This window comes from Rousettus aegyptiacus, unplaced genomic scaffold, assembly GCF_014176215.1.
Source record: "Rousettus aegyptiacus isolate mRouAeg1 unplaced genomic scaffold, mRouAeg1.p scaffold_m13_p_18, whole genome shotgun sequence".
NCBI lineage: Eukaryota > Metazoa > Chordata > Mammalia > Chiroptera > Pteropodidae > Rousettus > Rousettus aegyptiacus.
In genome coordinates, this window is record NW_023416293.1 from 5,260,578 (window position 1) to 5,277,926 (window position 17,349).

At 52.9% G+C, this 17,349-nt stretch overlaps 1 protein-coding gene across 11 annotated transcripts in view; it reads left to right on the forward strand.

The window, feature by feature from the left end:
- The window catches only part of LOC107498985 (calpain-8), a 41,965-nt gene that overhangs the window by 6,655 nt on the left and 17,961 nt on the right, over positions 1-17,349 (forward strand). For 6 of the 11 annotated variants that reach the window (XR_004955403.1, XR_004955404.1, XM_036235429.1 and 3 more), the window contains one exon: positions 10,507-10,576. Coding sequence is in view for 9 of the 11 variants with exons in the window: in XM_036235429.1 (XP_036091322.1) it covers positions 10,507-10,576 (70 nt within the window). In the remaining 2 variants the exon portion in view is untranslated. Of the gene's footprint in view, positions 1-6,590; positions 6,740-6,919; positions 7,271-10,506; positions 10,577-17,349 lie in introns of all 11 variants that reach the window. The other 5 variants (XM_036235424.1, XM_036235426.1, XM_036235427.1 and 2 more) reach the window with 2 other exon arrangements.

The following is a 17,349-nucleotide window of genomic DNA, read 5'->3' on the forward strand; positions in this document are numbered from 1 at the left end:
TGAAGGTTCAGCAGAAGCCAAACGCGCAGGGCGCGCGCGCATGCGCAGTAACCGCGCCCCGCGCCGTCGCCTGGGAGGGCTCGGCCCAGCTCCGGGGGCTGATGGCTGCCTTCAGCTTGCTCAGGAACCCGTCGCCTCCTGACACGTGTAGCTCGTTTGAGCGCATAGCAGACCCATGTGCCGGGCCTCTTATGTCCTCTTGTGTCAGAGGGGCAAAGGAAGACCTACCTGGGAGAAAGTGACTTCTCCAGGTCACCAGGAGGATGGGATAGGAGGCCGCGATCCAGGTCTGTTGGCTCTTGGCCTAGGGCTCCTTCTGGCTGCATCTAAATCACTATGTTCTCGTAGATACCCTTAGCCCCTCTCTAAGCCGTCTCTGCTTGCCTTGGTTTAAGTCACACCTGCAAACCTTCTCAGAGAATGGTGCATGAAAGTAAGAACTCTCAGGATACACGTGTATGCAAATCTCTATAATTACACCCACCCTGGGCTTAATTATCCTGTCTCTTGCCAATCCAAGGATGCGAGATACGAAGCTTGATTGCCACTTGCCTGTTTAGCTAGACATTCATTCTCTCAACAGGTACCGAATGTTACGTGTCAGGTGTCAGGTAGTGTGGGCCACAGGTAAGGGGTTTGAGATGATGGGGCGGGGGTAGGGGCGCAGCCTTTGCAAGCAAGGGCTTTCACCTCTAATGGGAGGCGCTGTGGGACGAGGCAGCAAACCGGTGATTGCAGTTCCGGTGATTACAATTCCGTGTGAAACACAGGACGGGCTTTGCCTCGGGACCCTTTCTGGAGGAGTGAGACTTGAAGCTGATCTAGGACGATGAGTCATGGCCATGCAGAGGGAGAACGGGGTGACAGTCATTTCAGCTGGAGGGAGTATTGGGGGGGGCAGAGAACTGTCTTTCACAGTTCTCTGTGGAGGAAGCGTGGGTGCACAGGGTTGCAATGGTTACGGGCCCGGGGCAGAAGTGAGGGGCTGAAGGTCTGTGGCAAGGAGTTGGAACATCATCTTTACGGCAAGGCGAGGGGCACTCATGCACTTTAAGGAACAAGATCAGACTGGAGATGGCAAGGAGGTGAGGAGTTCGGAAGGCTAGTGCCGTGACCCAGGCTGGGAGAGTTAAAGAATTGACCCTGAGGCTCTGGCTGTGGGGATGGGGAAAAGTAACTCAAGGGACATTTCGGAGAAAGGCTGGACGGGACCCGTGTTTGAAGGTAACCAGGAAGGCTCTGCGTCAACGTTTTGTAATCAACCTTGAGAGATTGCTGTGGTACGTCTTAGTAATCACCTGGCTGTTACAGGTTCGACTTGGGGCATTCCTCTAAAGTTTGCAGGGAATTGGAAGTGAACATTTTTTTTCTTCTTTTGCTCTCTCTTTGAAAAACCCAGTGGAAAATTCAGTGTTCTCTTTGTCCTAGTGATGGGGGCAGTTGGGGATGAGAAATGTGGCTTTTGCTCAGGGCAGCCTGTCGTCTGCAAAGGACAGATGACCGAGGGGCTGTGGTCCCCTTTCTGTCGTCCGTTTTCATTCCCAGCTCTGCGGTGGCAGCAGGGCTGTCAGATTTGAGGGCCCTTGGGCAGGATTCCCAGCCCATAAATAGCCCCGTCCCTGCTTGATGTGGGCATTTCTTGTTTTCACTGTCAAAGTTCAAAATTGAATACATTCTAACCCTTGATTCATGACACATTCTCATTATTAGTCCATGCTGGGCCTTCTTTAACTTCTTCAATTTATCATATTGATAGTATAATGAACTCCTGTGCATCTACCACCCCAGCCAGGAACGAAAAACGTTACCCAAAACGTACACATCTTTATCCTCCCCTTTCGCCCCATTTTGCCCTCTTCGAGATGGACGGTTCCCTTAGTCCGATTTGCGTTTATCTTCCCTTTTCGATGTGCTCGCCTCATCTGTTTGTATGTGTGTGTATATATATACCTTTCGACATTCAAAACTACCCCGTTAAAGAGGGAAGGGCTGCCCTCACCTCCGAGGAGAGCAAACCGCTGTTTTTTAGGAGCAGAGTCTGGCGGCTTCCTAAATGTTTCTTATCAAAACCTTGAAAAACACCTCTCACAAAACGTCTTTGAGTAAAATTGGGAGTCCAAGACAACACGTCATATTCCTGCTCTAGCATGTCACCCAGCACCCCTGCGGGGCATAGGTCCCCAGCATGTCACCCAGCACCCCTGCGGGGCATAGGTCCCCAGCATGTCACCCAGCACCCCTGCGGGGCATAGGTCCCCACTTAGAGAGGCACTTCTGGCTTCCACGACTGTCGGCCTGTGGGCTGTGACAGCCCTTGGGCACTGCAAGGGAGCTGTGGGGAGGGTCTCAGCCCACCCCGCCTCTCCCGCCCCCGCCGGCCCAGCCCCATGGGCACCAGCCTATTTAGGCTGCCTGTTGTCAATTCTTGCCTGGTTTACAGCAACTGCCTCTTAACAATAGAGAAAAATCCGACACTCAGAGCCCCTGCTTGACCACGGCCTCATTCTTCACTCCAGCCACCCTGGACCGTTCATGTTTCTTCCTGCTCCCCTCGTCTCAAACGCCCTTTCTCACTGCCCCTTTCAAGACCCTGAGCATCCTTCAAGTCCCTTATTCTTCGAGGCTGTTATCCGGCCGGAATGCCACCTCCTCCATGAAGCCTTCCTCATCATCCGTCCCCTGGGAACCGACCAGTCCTGTCTTTGAGGGTTGCTCTGTCCTCCCCATGGCATTGAGGTTCCTTGTGGGCAGGGATGGCGTTGATTCGTCCTTTCTCTGTCCACCCAGCGTCTACCCCCGCCCAGCACAGTGTTGGCATGGAGAGGGCTTGTTGGTTGGAGGGCCGGCCGAGTCTGTGGACTTCCTCCCGTTAGGCCTCATGCCTCATGGCCTCTCGCCCGGATCAGGGCTGCCCCCGGTAGGCTAGGCGGTGCTGGTCCTGTGTCGTGGAAAGAACATGGAATTCAAATGCAGACGACTTGGGCGGCTCCATTTTGCCATTTCAGTGATCACGGGCTAGCCCGACAATACACTCTACCTACAGACTTGCTGTGAGTCTCCAAGCAGCCATGTACTTGAAAGTGCTTTGTCGATATTACATGGTAAAACAAATGGAAGTTTTTGTAGTGTTTTTCAGTTGTACGGGTCAGCAGGATCTGGGTTGGCCACGGGGCGGGGGCAGGGCACGGTCTCATCTGGCCTTCCAACTGGGCTCGACTGGGCCTCTTCCCCCACAGATGAGGACCCGTGTGGTGCGTGACCCCAAAACATGATGAGTGATCCCACAGACCTGGAGAGGGATGAGCCCACACCGGACCCACCAGCCTTCTGTTTTCTCTGGGCTGGTCAGAGAGAGTTCAGTCTACAGCGCTGGCACCTTTTGGCAGGATGGGACACTTGCCGCCCTGGCCAGGTGGAACTAATCTCCTCCTCTGAGACCACTAATGAACGCTTGGACCAGAGGAGACTTCTTTTCTGTAATACTATTTTCTTTAATTTAAAAATTTGTATCGAGATGTACTTCACATACTATAAAACTCACCGTTTTAAAGTACAATTCTGTGATTTTTAGTACATTCACAATGTCATGCAACCATCGCCGTTATATGATTCCTGAGATTTCCATCATCCCCAAAGAATCCTACCTATTTGCATGTAGACAGCCCCAGTTCCCCTGTCTCCCCGACCCCTGGCAACCCATAATCAACAGTTTCTGTGGATTTGCCTATTCTGGATATTTCCTAGAACTGGAACCGTACAGCGCGTGGGCCTTTGAGACTGGGCCTCTTCTCCCGCGTGTTCAGGGTGCGCCCATGTCCCAGCACGTGGCCGAACGTCGTTCCCTTTTTCTGGCTGCGTAATATTCCACGGCAGGGCCACGCCACATTTTGTTTGTCCTTTCGCTCGTTGATGGACGTTTGGGTTATTTCTACTTTTTGGCTATGAGGACGAATGCGTGTACGAGCCTCGGAGTATAAGAGTTCGTGTAGTTTCAGTTCTCCCTGAGGGAGCGGAACGTTTCGCCGGTTACTCCGTAGCTGCGTTTAGCATTGTGAGCAGCTTCCGGCCTGTTTTCCCCCACGGCGCGCCGTCCTCCCTCCCCACCGGCAGTGCGTGAGAACTCCCCGACACTCTTGGCGCTGGGCCATCCCCTGCGTGTCTTCGAATTCTGGAAGGAGAAGGCCCAGGCGTGTGAATGCTCCTGGCTGCTTCCACTCCCCGCTCTTGGAGGCCGTGGTCATGCCCGACGACACGCTTTGCAAACTTTAATTGTCCGAGGAGCGCACTCGGGCCTTTGGGGGACTGACCTTCCTTGCCGAGGGGACAGTGCAGCCTGGGTGCTTCCAGCCAAGGAGGAGGCACCTGTGGACTAAGCTCAGCCGGTGGGCACACTGAAGGGAGCTGCATTCACCTGCGTTGTTTGCCAGAGAGTTCTTGGGATGTAGTTAGTTGTCACTAGGCATGTTCCTGCTTGGCCTCGTCGGCCTCTGCCGTGGATCCTGGGATTCCTCAAAGGGAGCTGGCATTGGTTCTTGGGAGGCTGGGGTGACATGTGTCCAGACTGGCAGAGCCAGCGGACGCGGGCTGCTTCCTCCTTGCACCCGGCCGGACGAGGCTGTCTGACAGGGAGATGTTCGCCTCTGCTCAGGGGAGGCCCGGGCAGCAGGGAGGGCTCCTGATGCCGCTCCTTTTGCTTTTCATGGCTTGGTAAATGAGGGCTCTGTTTGCAGCGGCTCAGACCCGTCTGCCCGGATGAGGAAGGGTTCATTTGTGCAGCGTCTGGATGCGACGAGTGAGGTGCTTTGGGCAGGTGGGGTGGGAAGGGGACCCAACCTCAGCGGTTCCCTTGTGGAGAAGGAGGACTGCCAGCCGCGCTTACCCTGAGATTGGATGGAGGGAGGGCCGGCTCATTTTAGTCTCAGGAGAAGTTTTCGGGGAGGCCTAGGGGAGAAACGGAGGCAGGAAGACATCCCCTCACTCGTGACCCTGCCCGGAGGTGGCGGGCCCATTTACCTGGTATGCACATATCCAACCGGGGAGCATCTCATGCCTGTGGGTGTTTATTTATTCAGCAAATATTTATTCAGTCTCTACGATGCACCTGGAGCTTTCTAGGCTCTAGCAATCCAGAGATGAACAAAACAGTCACAGACAGTTGTCCCTGTGGAGCCCAGAGCCTGGTGGACGGGAGCCACCTGGGTGAGACCGGGGTCAACTTCGGGGCTGGTGGGAAGGAGACTGTGAACACTGGGGGGTGGGGTGGGGGGCAGACGTTGAATCAAGGGGAAGGGCGCTGAGGAAGAGAAAGTGGGGTCCCCGAGGGCCAGGGCCATAGCCAGGTCTTTCCGAGGCGTGTCCGAGTCTCTGAAGGTCACTGTGGCCTTGGATTTCTGGAGAAACCGTGTTTTACCCTGGACGCCTGGGAACGAGGCCCTTCTTTCTGCTTCCCCAGACCTGCCCACCCTGCGAAGCGCTTTCCACAGAGACGGGCAGTCAGAAGTGGGGCTTCAGCGTCGGCCAGTCCAGAGCTCCTCGGAGCGTGGTCCACGGACCCAAGCGCTGGCCGCATCTCCGGGATACTAATTACAAACCTGCAGGGCGGGGGCCACAGGAAAGCGAGTGCTCCAGGGGCATCTTTCCGTTCCGTGTGAATGTCCTGTGGCTGTTGTAACAAATGGCCCCGAACGCGGCGGCTTAAAACAACAGAAGTCCATTCTCCCAGTGTTGGAGGCCAGAAATGAGAAATCGCTTTTACCGGGCTGAACCCAAGGCACCTTGAAGGCCACACTCCCCGCAGGGGCTCTCGGGGGAGTCCGTTCCGCCTCTCCCAGCTTCCGGGGGGTGCTGGCCTCGCGTCATCTGAGGCGGCAGGACTCCGGGCTCTGCCTCTGTGGACACTTCGCCATCTCCTTACTTGTCTGTTGTCCGCTCTCCCTCGGCCCCTTCTCATGAGAATACTCGTGGTTGCATTTAGGGCCATGATCTTCTCCCCATTTCGAGACCCTTAACTGAAGAGAGCCAGGTTCCAAATAGGCATCATTTATAGGTTCCAGAGATTAGGATTTCGTGTCTTTGGGGACACTTTCCAGCCTGCCACACACACACTAAGGTTCAAAAATCACTGGTATGATCCCCATCCTAAAGGTAGACCAGGCCTAGGAGAATGGAACCCCGAGAAAAGGGATCGCTCCAGAGTCACAGAGCCCAGAATCCACTTCCGAGGCAGAACCCCAAACCCGGATTCCCAGGCCTCGTCCCCGTCTCGGTTCCCAGGAATAATGACAGCGACGTGTCCTGAGGGCTCCTTACGCACTAAACTAAGCAAATGACCTGTCTCGTGAGTCTTCCAAACAGCCCGCGAGGTGGGGCCCCCTATTATCTTCCATTTAACAGCCGAGAAGATTAAGGGGGCGGGAGGCTAAATAACTTGCCGAAGGTTATTAATTAACCGAGCTAATTACTGACCGAGCTGGGATAGAAACCCGGGCGGTCAGAGGTCAACAGCTTCAGTCATGGCCGGTGCCATGGCCGGCGGGCTTACTCCGACCCACGGTGTGAATCATCCCTTCCTGACGTTTTTGTCCTTCTAGCAAGTCTGGAACCTAACTTTTCTGGAAGCAAAGGAGACCCCTCCAACACTCGCCTTCCTCCTGCTCAGAACCTCTCCAATTCCTTGGTAAAGCCTTGCCCCACGAAGCCTCCATAGGCCTTCCCAGCCAGCCAGAGGACCCAATGGGAGGTGAGCAGGTCTTGCAGTGAGGTGGGGGACAGCTGAGATCCTGTTAATAGCTTGGGTGGGGCCCCGGGTGGGGCCCCAGAAGATTCCCAGCCTCCAAATTGCCTGCCAAAAGGCAGGCAGGGAAGGTGGGGCGCTTCGGGTACATATTCGCTCCTGGCTTTGACTCACTTCTCTCTGCAGTGGGGCCTCAGGTGAGACGTTTACCTGTTCCTCCTCCCCTCCCGGTGGGGCAGGTCTCCCAGAGCACAGAGCAGGGCTGCCCTCCTGTCCGTCCCACGGAGCCCGCCCACGGCCATGGCAGCCCCGGTGGCTGGAGTCTCCAAGCAGCAGGCAGCCGCCGAAGGTCTGGGCTCCAACCAGAAGGCCGTGAAGTACCTGGGCCAGGACTTCGAGACCCTGAGGCAGCAGTGCTTGGACTCAGGCGTCCTCTTTAAGGACCCAGAGTTCCCAGCGTGCCCATCGGCCTTGGGTTACAAGGATCTCGGACCATGCTCCCCCCAGACTCAAGGCATTGTCTGGAAGCGACCCCCGGTAAGGAGATGGGCTGGCTGTGGAGCGTCGGGCAGGATGGAGGGCCCTCGCTTCGGGTCAGCAGTCATGGAGGGAGAAGTCATGGCTCTGGACCCTAAATCCCATACTTCAGAAATCTTGTTCAGAGGCAGCAAGGTGCAGAGGGAAGAGCATGCATGGGCTCTGGGACCAGACGAGTAAGACCTGAATCCTGACTCTGCCTGTGTGGCCTTGGACAGTAGCCTCCGTGAGCCTCAGTTTCCTCACCTGTAAAATGGTGCTACCGGCACCTTACTTTTCAGGGGTGGTGTGAGGACTAGAGATAAAGCTCGGAGTGTAGTGTCCAGCACGTAACAGGCACAGGGCACGTGGAACTGATCCATGCTGGGCGCAGTCATCCATCAGAGGAAATCATGCTGTCCGTCCTTGCTGAAAGGCACGGGGTTGCTGAAGGCCGTGAACTGTCCCATCCGGGCTGGCGAGTGGAGAGGTGGGGGCTGTGGCTCAGTGAATGCAGATGGGACTCAGGGGCTCCTGGGTGCTGTCACTGGGACCACCCAGAGCTCAAGGGCAGAGAACGGGGAACCGTCCTCCCAAAACCTGGGCCCACGACCCACGGCCATGTGACCCTGGTTAAGTGATGTAGCCGCAGTGACAGGAGCCCCCTCCGCACAGCGTGGCTGTGAGAACTGGGGTAAGAGGACACGATGGTGGCCCTTGGCCAGGGCACCTTGCGTCTTCTGGACCGCGATGGGAAAGCCAAGTCACGGCCCCGTTTTCTTGGCTGTGGTTGGACAGGGAGGATGAGAAGAGAATTCTTTGGGAATGATCAAATCATCACTTCACTCCAGGTTACCTCTACGCCTTCATTTTTATCCTATCAATTTTGCACGCACAGCTCCTACCTCTGAGAGGACTCCTTTCTCTGCCTCCCTCCGCCCACCCCGGCCCATCCCGCTCTGACACCTGTGGGCTTCCTCTGGGCTGTTGGCAAAATCAAGGTCGGGAAGCATGGCTTTATATTTTGATCCCAAGCCTCGACAGACACACTTCAACAGTTTTCTTAAGCCTCTGCTTCGTGCCAGGCTATGCCCTCTTGGGGAGGTTTCTGGGGAGACAGTGGAGAATGAGTCGTGGTCTCAGCTCTGAGCGGGGGGATCATGGGGAGACAGACTCGTGAATAGAGGACCGACATCCTGGGCGGATGGAGGAAGTACTCAGCAGAGGACACACCACCACGGCGCGGGAGCCCGGGGCGTTAGGGCTGAAGGATGGGCGGAAAGACTTCAGGGAGAAGGATCCCAAAGGACTTGGTGGTGGTGGGGGGGGCAGGGTGGATGGAAATGGGGGGAGGAGGTTTCACCTCGTGATCAGAGTGAGAAACTGGTTAACTTTTGCCCAGTTCTCCTCCTTCATTTGAAATTCTCAGACCCCTCCCCGCCTCACTGCCGTCACCTCTGGACCACGTCTTCGCCTGGCCTCGCTGCCCACGTAACGGCGACCGTTTTAGACTAAGCACGCTGGTGCGTGCCTGCCGACAAAACGCTGTAAAGTCCAGAGGATGAGGTAGTAGGACCTGATTGATGTCGAAGGGCTGTTTTCAGACAAATAAATAAATGCATGTCCAAATTTACTCCCTCCATTCTCACTCATCGGTGAAGAATGATCACACAGCTGTTTTTAGCCAGGCCGAGCTCACACTTCACACAGTACGTTAGAGGACACAGTTTTATTTTCTAGTTATCAAATCTCTGAGATGGTAATGACCCTGGTTCTGTCTCTCTCTGGGATGAGCCTGGGAACCCGGGATAATCAGCCTTTTCCTTAATGCTCTATTTCCTTCTCCCAAGAGACCTTCTTGAGGCCTGCAAGAAGGTCGTGCTGTTCAGAAGTGAGGAGCTTTAATGAGTTCAGTTTCTGCTTTCTTCCCTCCCCTCCCCTCCCCTCTCCCTCCTCCCCTCCTTTCTTTCTTAAATTGTGGTAAAATGCACGTAACAGAGTTCACTCGAGATAACTCATTCACGTGAAATCATATAGCGTTTGTCCTTTGGTGTCTGGTTGGCTTCATCACGCAACGTCCTCAAGATTCGTCCACACAGCAGGTGTCAGGATTTCCTTCTTCTTTACGGTCGAATAACATTCCCTTGCACGCGTGGACAATAGATGTATTCTTTTTTTACGCATTTATCCATCAATAGACTCTTGTGTTGCTTCCACATTTTGGGGGTCGTGGATCATGCTTTTATGAATACGGGTGTACAAATATCTCTTTGGGACCCTGCTTTCGATCCTTTTGGGAATTCAGCCAGAAGTAGAATTGCTAGATCATATGACAATTATGTTTCGATTTTTTTGGGGGGCACCACCATGTTGTTTTCCATAGCTACCGCGCAGTTTTACATTCCCACCGACAGGGCACAATGCTTTCAGTTTCTCCACATCCTTGCCAACATCTGTTATTTTATTTTTTGTTTGTTTGTTTTGTGTGATAGTGGCCGTCTTGAATGAGTGTGAGGTGGTATCTCATTGTGGTTCCAATGTGCATTTTCCTGATGACCAGCGATGCTGAGTATCTTCCGTGGTTCTCGACCATTTGTATATCTTCTTCGGAGACATGCCTGTTCAAGTCCGTTGCCCATTTTTAAATTGGGTTGTTAGCTTTTTTGTGTCACTTGCTGCTTTGAAGTTGATTCCTTATTTCCTTAGTCTTGGGACCTTGAAGCCAGCTGCCCACATGTGGCTTTTATGATCCTGGTTCCTACAAAGATGTCGATTTTTACCTGCCTTTGAGGGAAAGGAGATGAGAGAGGCTAAATATATATGGAGATATATATATATATATATATATATATATATTTTTTGTCCTCTCAGTGATAAATAAAACTTGATACTTAGATGTTTTCTGCAATCATAGTTTGACATCTTGCCCCTGCTGAGTGTTTTGACCTATTTTTAAGCCGCCGAGTGCAAGGTTTGCTTGGACTCTTGTTCCAAGGGTTAGAAGACAAGTTTGTCCAGAGGAGCCTTTGAAGGAGATGGAGAAGGGGTATTTAGAGAGGTGAGGAGAAGGCCAAGGGCGAGTAAGGCCACGTATGGGAGCTGGGAGAAGAGGGTTTTCAGCAATAAAGTCAAGCGCATGCCACGGGTGGTCCAGGTCGCTTTCAGGTCTGACTTCGACGGCTCTGAAGTCGACTTTATGCTGCTGCCACCATCGCCGGGCATCTTCTGACCTGTGTTTTATCCCAAATTGCTTTAAGGAGCTGTGTGCCAGCCCTCAGTTCATCGTGGGTGGAGCCGTGCGCACAGACGTTTGTCAGGGGGGCCTCGGTGAGTAACTGGGGAGTCCTGTTTGTTTGGGGAGAGGGTGGGGTGCGCGTGTAATGAGTAACATCAGATTAAGCTGTTACACTTGACCGACTGCAGTTACCTGTAAGTGGACATAATTTACACTGTGAAATGGCCGCGTCTCTACCATTACACACTGTCCTAGTAGACGCTTTCATAATTAGTAAGAAAACAAGAATCTTATCTTTCTAGACAAGCTTTCCTTCATCGGCCCACAGAATTCTGAGATCAAGAACCTGCCCTTCGCAACCTTTCATAGTCCCTCCAAATCAGGTGCAGTTCGACTTGGGAAATAAATTTATTTAATTTTGTTTCCTAAGTTCGAACCTCGAGTGCTAGGAACTGGGGTTCTCCTCGAGAACAGATTAGGGGGCGGCACGGCCCTGAATTGACTTCGCTGGGCATGCAAACCGCCATCCGGGGACAGCTGCGGAATAAATGAGCGCAACGAGGAGACACGTCCTACTTGGTGAAAAGCAGCAAAACAAACAGACCCTCGGCATCTGTATGGCCCCGATAACTTTCACCTTCCAGAAGGTCCCCTGCTTCCCGCCCCCCCCCCCCCCCCCCCCCGCCCCCCGCCCCCTGCCCCTTGTTCCAGCCGGGAAAACCTGTTGGAGTCCTTTATGAATTTGAACATCGCAGGGCATTTTATCTGAAACGCCCCTGATGTCCCTCGATGGATATAGCAGAGCGCGTGGCGGGGGAGGGGGGGGCTCGATTTGGGGCGTCACACGACTCTCGCGCCCCGTTTCCCGAAAACCTCAGCCTGCGTGTCCCCCGCCTGTGCATGCGGGTCGCGGAGGGGCAGCGTTTTGACCTCGCCTGTCCGGGGTTAGTGCCCTGCGCCGTCTACCTCCGCCAGGTGCTTTACCTAATTGAGCACGTGTCTCAGGGAAGCACAGCGACCAACAGGCGCTTTTAACCGCTTTCCGTGAGAGATGCTTTCGCTTTGGGAAAGGTGTCTAATAGGTGCCCTTCCATCGACTGACTCCGCTCTTCCTTTGAAGAGGGGCAAAGGGGGTCTCCAGCAGGAGGCCTGAGCGCCGCACGGGCAGGGGAGGGGGTGCTGTGGGGGGAGGCGCCGCGGCTGGACATGAACCCCAACTCACCCTCAGCATCCAACTCACACGGGAGGCAGCGGAGGCCGCCTCGGGTTAGCCCAGACTCCAAGGGGGTGGTTTTCAATGAACAGGAGGGAGGGGGTGCTCCGTACGGGGCCTCAGGAGCCTGAACAAGTGGAAAAGCGGGCGGAAGCCGGCGGCCGAGTCAGGGCCGCCTGTGTGGCTCCCCGCGCACGGTGGCGGGTTTTGGGGAGCTTAGAAGGGGAGACTCCTCACCCCAGGGCAAGGAGGTGTCATGGGGCACACGTCGATTCACGTGACGAGGATTAATGTTTGTTAAATACTTCGTTCGTTGGCTTTTCAGAGTCACACAGGGCCCCGCTGGGGTCTGCTCTAGGTTTTTAAAAAAATTATTATTATTATTATTATTGTTTTTTAACGGTTGATCTATAGAATGAAACGATGTCTTTTTTCCCCCTAGTTTTGTGTTACTATCATTTTATTATTATTCTGAATACACCCAGTTCAAAAATTAAATTAACTGAAAGTTCACAGCGAAAATCGACTCCGTCGCTCACGGCCCTGGAACCACTTAAAAAAAAATCCTTTCGGCGTTTCTTCTTGCAAATTCAAGGCAGTCTAAACACACATTCTAATTTTTATCCCTTTTTCTGCACTGAAGACAGCATCCTGTAAACACTGGTTGGCACTCTGCCATTAGTTGCTATTATTTTATTTCATAAAACAGTTTGGAGATCTTTCCGCGTCATTGTATAAAGAGCTTTGTTCTTTTTTAACCCCTCGGAGTCCTGTTCCCTGTTGCAGGATGTGCTACGGTTGATTTATCCTGTTTCCTACTGACGGATACTAGTGTTATTTTTACTGTCATAAACAATGTTGCAGAGAATGTCCTCCTCCTGACTGCCGGCCGGACGCGCGAGGGTGTTTGTCGGCAGGTCCCATGTGTGGCTGCTTCAGTCATGGTGGGCGCCTTCCTCCTCCTGTTGTTATGAGGCGGGGCCTTCCTCCCCAAAGTGTCAGCCTCTCGGCCCCCATCAGAGTTTGTGCTGACACGGAGTCCGAGAGCTGGCTTTCTTCGGAGACATAATTACAGGAAAACAGACACGCGGGAGTCTGTAATGCTGAAGATCCCGTTGCCCAGGAAATTCCTCGCGGAGGATGTGACTTCTCGTTGGGTAGGTCAGTGTCTGCAGGAAGCCAGTGTGGTTTGGCTTCCACACAAGTCATTATATGGGTGTCTTTGATGAGACGGCTCCCGCACCAAAACTCCCCCTGCATCCCCAGGCCTGGCTTTCTTCACCCTGCCACACTGAGGTGTGTCCCCTGTGACCCCAGCCTCTTTGCACCCTGTCTTCTTGGGGGAGCCCGCACTCCCCAGGCCAAGCTCACAGCACCCCGGCGGGGCGGGAGGAAGTCTCAGGGCACACGGCACTGGGCAGGGGTGAACCGTAAGTGTGCGACGCCCTGTAGGACACACCTGTGCGTGCCCATTTCCCACGTGTGCTCCTGGCTGGCGCGTCACTCGGGGCTGCAGACACCTCGCTGTTCCAGAACAGTCCGTCACCCCCTTGTACACTGCCTCATGCATGTCCCCAAACTTTTTAAAGCCTCTGCGGCCAGTGAAACAGACTGGCTTCGTGCCCCCCACGTGGTAAGCCACACCTGTGCGGTTCACCCGCCTGTGGGGAACACAGAGATGAGGTATCAGTTATGCCTATGGTCGTGAAAATGCCGCAGGGCCGGAAACAGCTTTCGGCATCCCAAAGCCACGTGAGGAATGTGACTCTACAACCATAGATGACCTTGGTCTCTGAAGGATGCATTTTGACTTTTGCTGCCTTCAAGAACAGGGAGCAGCAGAGTTGCTTGTAACAATGAGGAACAGAGGCTTCCAGAATTTAGAAGGCAAGGAGATTGCTTTCTGAATAACAAATGCTACATTGTTTATCCCAACTTGACCTGGGGTGGTTTATTTTCCTTGCCGAGGGGATTAGCAGTGAGATAAGCTTTCCTTTGAAGGTCTGGTGAGTGGTGGGGTTTCTCGCTCCCCTATTCTCTCAGTCTTATATCTGTGTGTTTTGCTGCGCCTGAGGGCTTATCTCTTCTACCCTCTTTTCTTTCTTGACCTGATTTTTCTCTTCATCTCTGTAGACGTGATGATTTTCTCATCTTTGTTGTATTTATTGAATGGTATTCTTGTTTTGAAAAGGAAACAGACTGGCCTGTCTCCCATGTCTCTAAAGACGACTAACAATGATGACCTCAATTCAGGTGCCTCCTCGGGTGCAGCCTTCACGGTGCGTTTCCTGCGTGAGTCAGCGTGTCCTGGAGCAGGGCCAGCGTGCACACTGTTCTCAGCAGTCACAACTGGTGCCAGCATCTTTAGAGAACTCTTCTAGAACGTTTTGATATGTAGCATCCTTCAGGGGCCGGGTGAAGTGAATCAATTCACTAGGACTGACTGGTTACTTTTAATGAGCAATCAGAGGAAGCGTCAGCAAACATAAAGTGCCATACCTACTCTTCGATTCTGTCAAGCACCAGGTCAGACCTCCAGAAAGCAGAAAAACCGCAGACAGCAGTTCCTTGCCGCCCGGTCTTATGTAACATGGAGCAAGTTTGTTTTATTGCTAACAGGGTCTTTTCCTACTTGTGCTGGTTCCCCTTTTCTGTTGCATATATTTCTCTTCTATCCTGAATCCTAGTGCTCAGTGCCATTGTAGTGGATCCCACTATCACCACTGTCCCCTCCACTCTGAGGAAAGGGTCTGGGACAACCATTTACACTTTAGTGTGAATTTGAGCCAGTGGGTTACATACAAGCATTGTGTCAAGAGCATGAAAGAATTCTACTGTTACATCTTTACTTACACTAACTCTCGATAATTTATTTCCTTTCCACATGAACGCAGGCAACAAAACACACTAATAGAGATCGTGGATGAGTTTCCTCTCATATTACAATCATTGCAAATATCTCAAAATTCCACTTGTACTCATTGCTACCTCGTAGTGATGCCGTTTCTTAGGCTCCATTCCAATCTTTTATATAGACCGTTAATGAAGAAGCAAACTTTATTATAATTTTTAAAAAACATTTTGATAACCGTTCCAATATAATTTTTATAGTCTTATTGTTTTGTCTTATGCATTTAGAAACGTTATTCTGAGATCAGGTCCAACTTCACTGCACTGCCAAGGGGCCATGCACAGGAATGACTAAGAGCCTCGCGTTACAGGAATGTGAGGCTCCTTCTGCCAGGGGGAGGTTTCTTTCTGTGGCAAGGGGATCTCGTCAGCCGATTTTGCTTACTCAGCAGTATCCTTTACTTCTAAGAGAAATGCAAAATGTGCAGGCCAGCCTCTGAGTCCCCAGGGAGACGAACCCTTGCCCTTGAGCTTACTAGCCTCACGAGGAGGTGCTGAGGGGTGCTAGGCCAGCGGGGAGCTCTCTGAGTGCCATCTTGGCTGAGCTGCCCAAAGTTTAGGCCCAAAACCCAAGTCTCAGAGTGTGGCCGATTCCTCCTCAGAGGGGTGCTCGCCGAAACGCTTCCGTCTGAAGGCCCGTGTTTTCTCATCGCTTTCCAGGCCAGCGACTGAGCTGCTGCCCCCCCGCCCCCCGCCCCGTCACCTGGGCTTGGGGTGTTGGCCTCTCTTATCAGGTACCCCCTGACCTCATCGCCTCCAATTCCATCAGCTCTTACTTGTTCACCCTGTCAGGCTCCCCAGATCTCCTTGCTCCCCCTGCTCTTGGGTAGCCAGAGTTGGAGGGCTCTAGAGAAGGATTAACTCCAGGGGCCGTGACTCAATGAGTCAAGTCAGCCAGGAGCGGGTTCAGGAGCGAGTTCCGGGGACTGTCTTATTTTTGCATCCAACGAGCCTTAAATTCAGCCAGCACCCCGCTTCCTCGAAACTGGCTCCGAGATGTTTTCACACGAGCCCAAACTGTATTTACTTACTGATTTTTTTCCTCTTCCAGTGAATCAATTCCATTTTTATAATCTACTGAGAGACTGTCCCCCCAACATAGCGTCAGAGGCCTGGTTTAAAGCGGGGGGAGAAAGAAGGTGACTGGAAGCCATTTCCCGCCATCAACAATGATTCCTTCAATCATAGCAGAAATTAGGTGAGACTTGGCCTGACAGGCCTCATGAAGGAACTCTGAAATAATTTGAATCGGTTCCCTCAGCTGTGAAGAGTTTTCTTTCTTTTTTTTCCCCGTTTCCTCCCCACTGATAACTTAGAGAGTAAAGCAAGATGGCCTCTGAGTCAAAGCATAACCTGCTGAGAACTGTCCTCGGCCCAACGCCGCCCGCTGCCCCCTGCCGCCCTCGCTCTGCTGTCAGGTCTGAGGGGTGTCTTCCGGGTAACTATGGGAACCAGAAAATGGAGACGTGAGCTGGCCTGTGAGGGGGCCGCCAAAGCGGCTTATTCAGTGTGCTTTATTATACCTAGTACGGCCCGGAAGGAGTGGTTTTTGAGGATATAAAAATTACGGTTGCCGTAAGGAGCCACACGGCCATTGCTCAGAAAAATACCAGTAAGATATGGGGGCTCATCTTTGAAACTGTGTGGGTGGCGCTCCTCGGAGGGTGACCCTAATCCCCCACCCCCTACCGAGTTTCTGGACATCGTAGTATCACAGATTGATGTGCTCTAAGGTCTTGCGTCTAAGACAATGGCAGCTCGCTCTCAGGCAAGCACAAGCCGAGGACTGTGTGCTAGATCTTAATTTACAAATACCTCCGGAGGCAGGGACCACACAGTGGATTCAGGGATGGCTGGGGGCAGGACACTTGTAAGAGCGAAGAGACACGGTGGCTCATCACACAAACCGATTTGTCAGAATCAGGAAGAACTTCCACGGCTCATTTGTTCATTCTATAACGATGCGTTAAGTGCCTCCTTTGAATAAACTGGTGATGTCTTCTGGTTAAGAGAGAGGGGAGGAGGGCTCCAGATGGGCGGAAAGAAAGTGAACAAAGGTCCTTTGGCTAGAAGGAGCGGGCACGGGGGGAGGACTGGCCTGGAGGTGGCGGGGCTGGAGTGCAGGCAGAAGCCAAGGGGAAAGGGGCAGCGGCCGGATCGGGCGGCCCTTGGCGCTGGGCGGGGGACTTCGGACTTCATTCCTAAGGGCAGTGGGGAAGCATGGACGGTCCCCTAGCAGGGTCGTGTTCAGCCGGACTTGCTGCAGCGGGAAGAATGGAAACAGCACAGGAAACCTTCGCGGTCTTTGGAGGAGGGCCGCCAGGAGTCGGACGGGAGCCCGTGTTTCTAGTCGATCCTCAAAAGGTTTGAGGGGTGCGTGACTTCGAAAAAGGCTACGGAAAATTATGAAAGAATTTTTCACAGATTTCACAGTACTTATGTAATAATTGTGGCTCTCCATGCAAAATCTTAGAACAAGGAAAGAACTGATCATTGACATTTCGAGGGCTGGACGTTTCCTGAAAAAATTGCCAGGCGGCAGCATGCAAAACCCTCCCTCGACTTCCTGCCTGACTTTCGAAGCATCGAAGCATCATTAAGAAAACATTCAGAGACAACATCGCTTTTCCCGGAGGTCCTCTTTCAATCCTTCGGTGCTCAAACAACTCCCTTGGCGAGTGTCAATCCTGCCTTGAGCCGAGTGTGTTTCCTTGTCCTCAGCTGCACCTGCTTCAGCTCCGC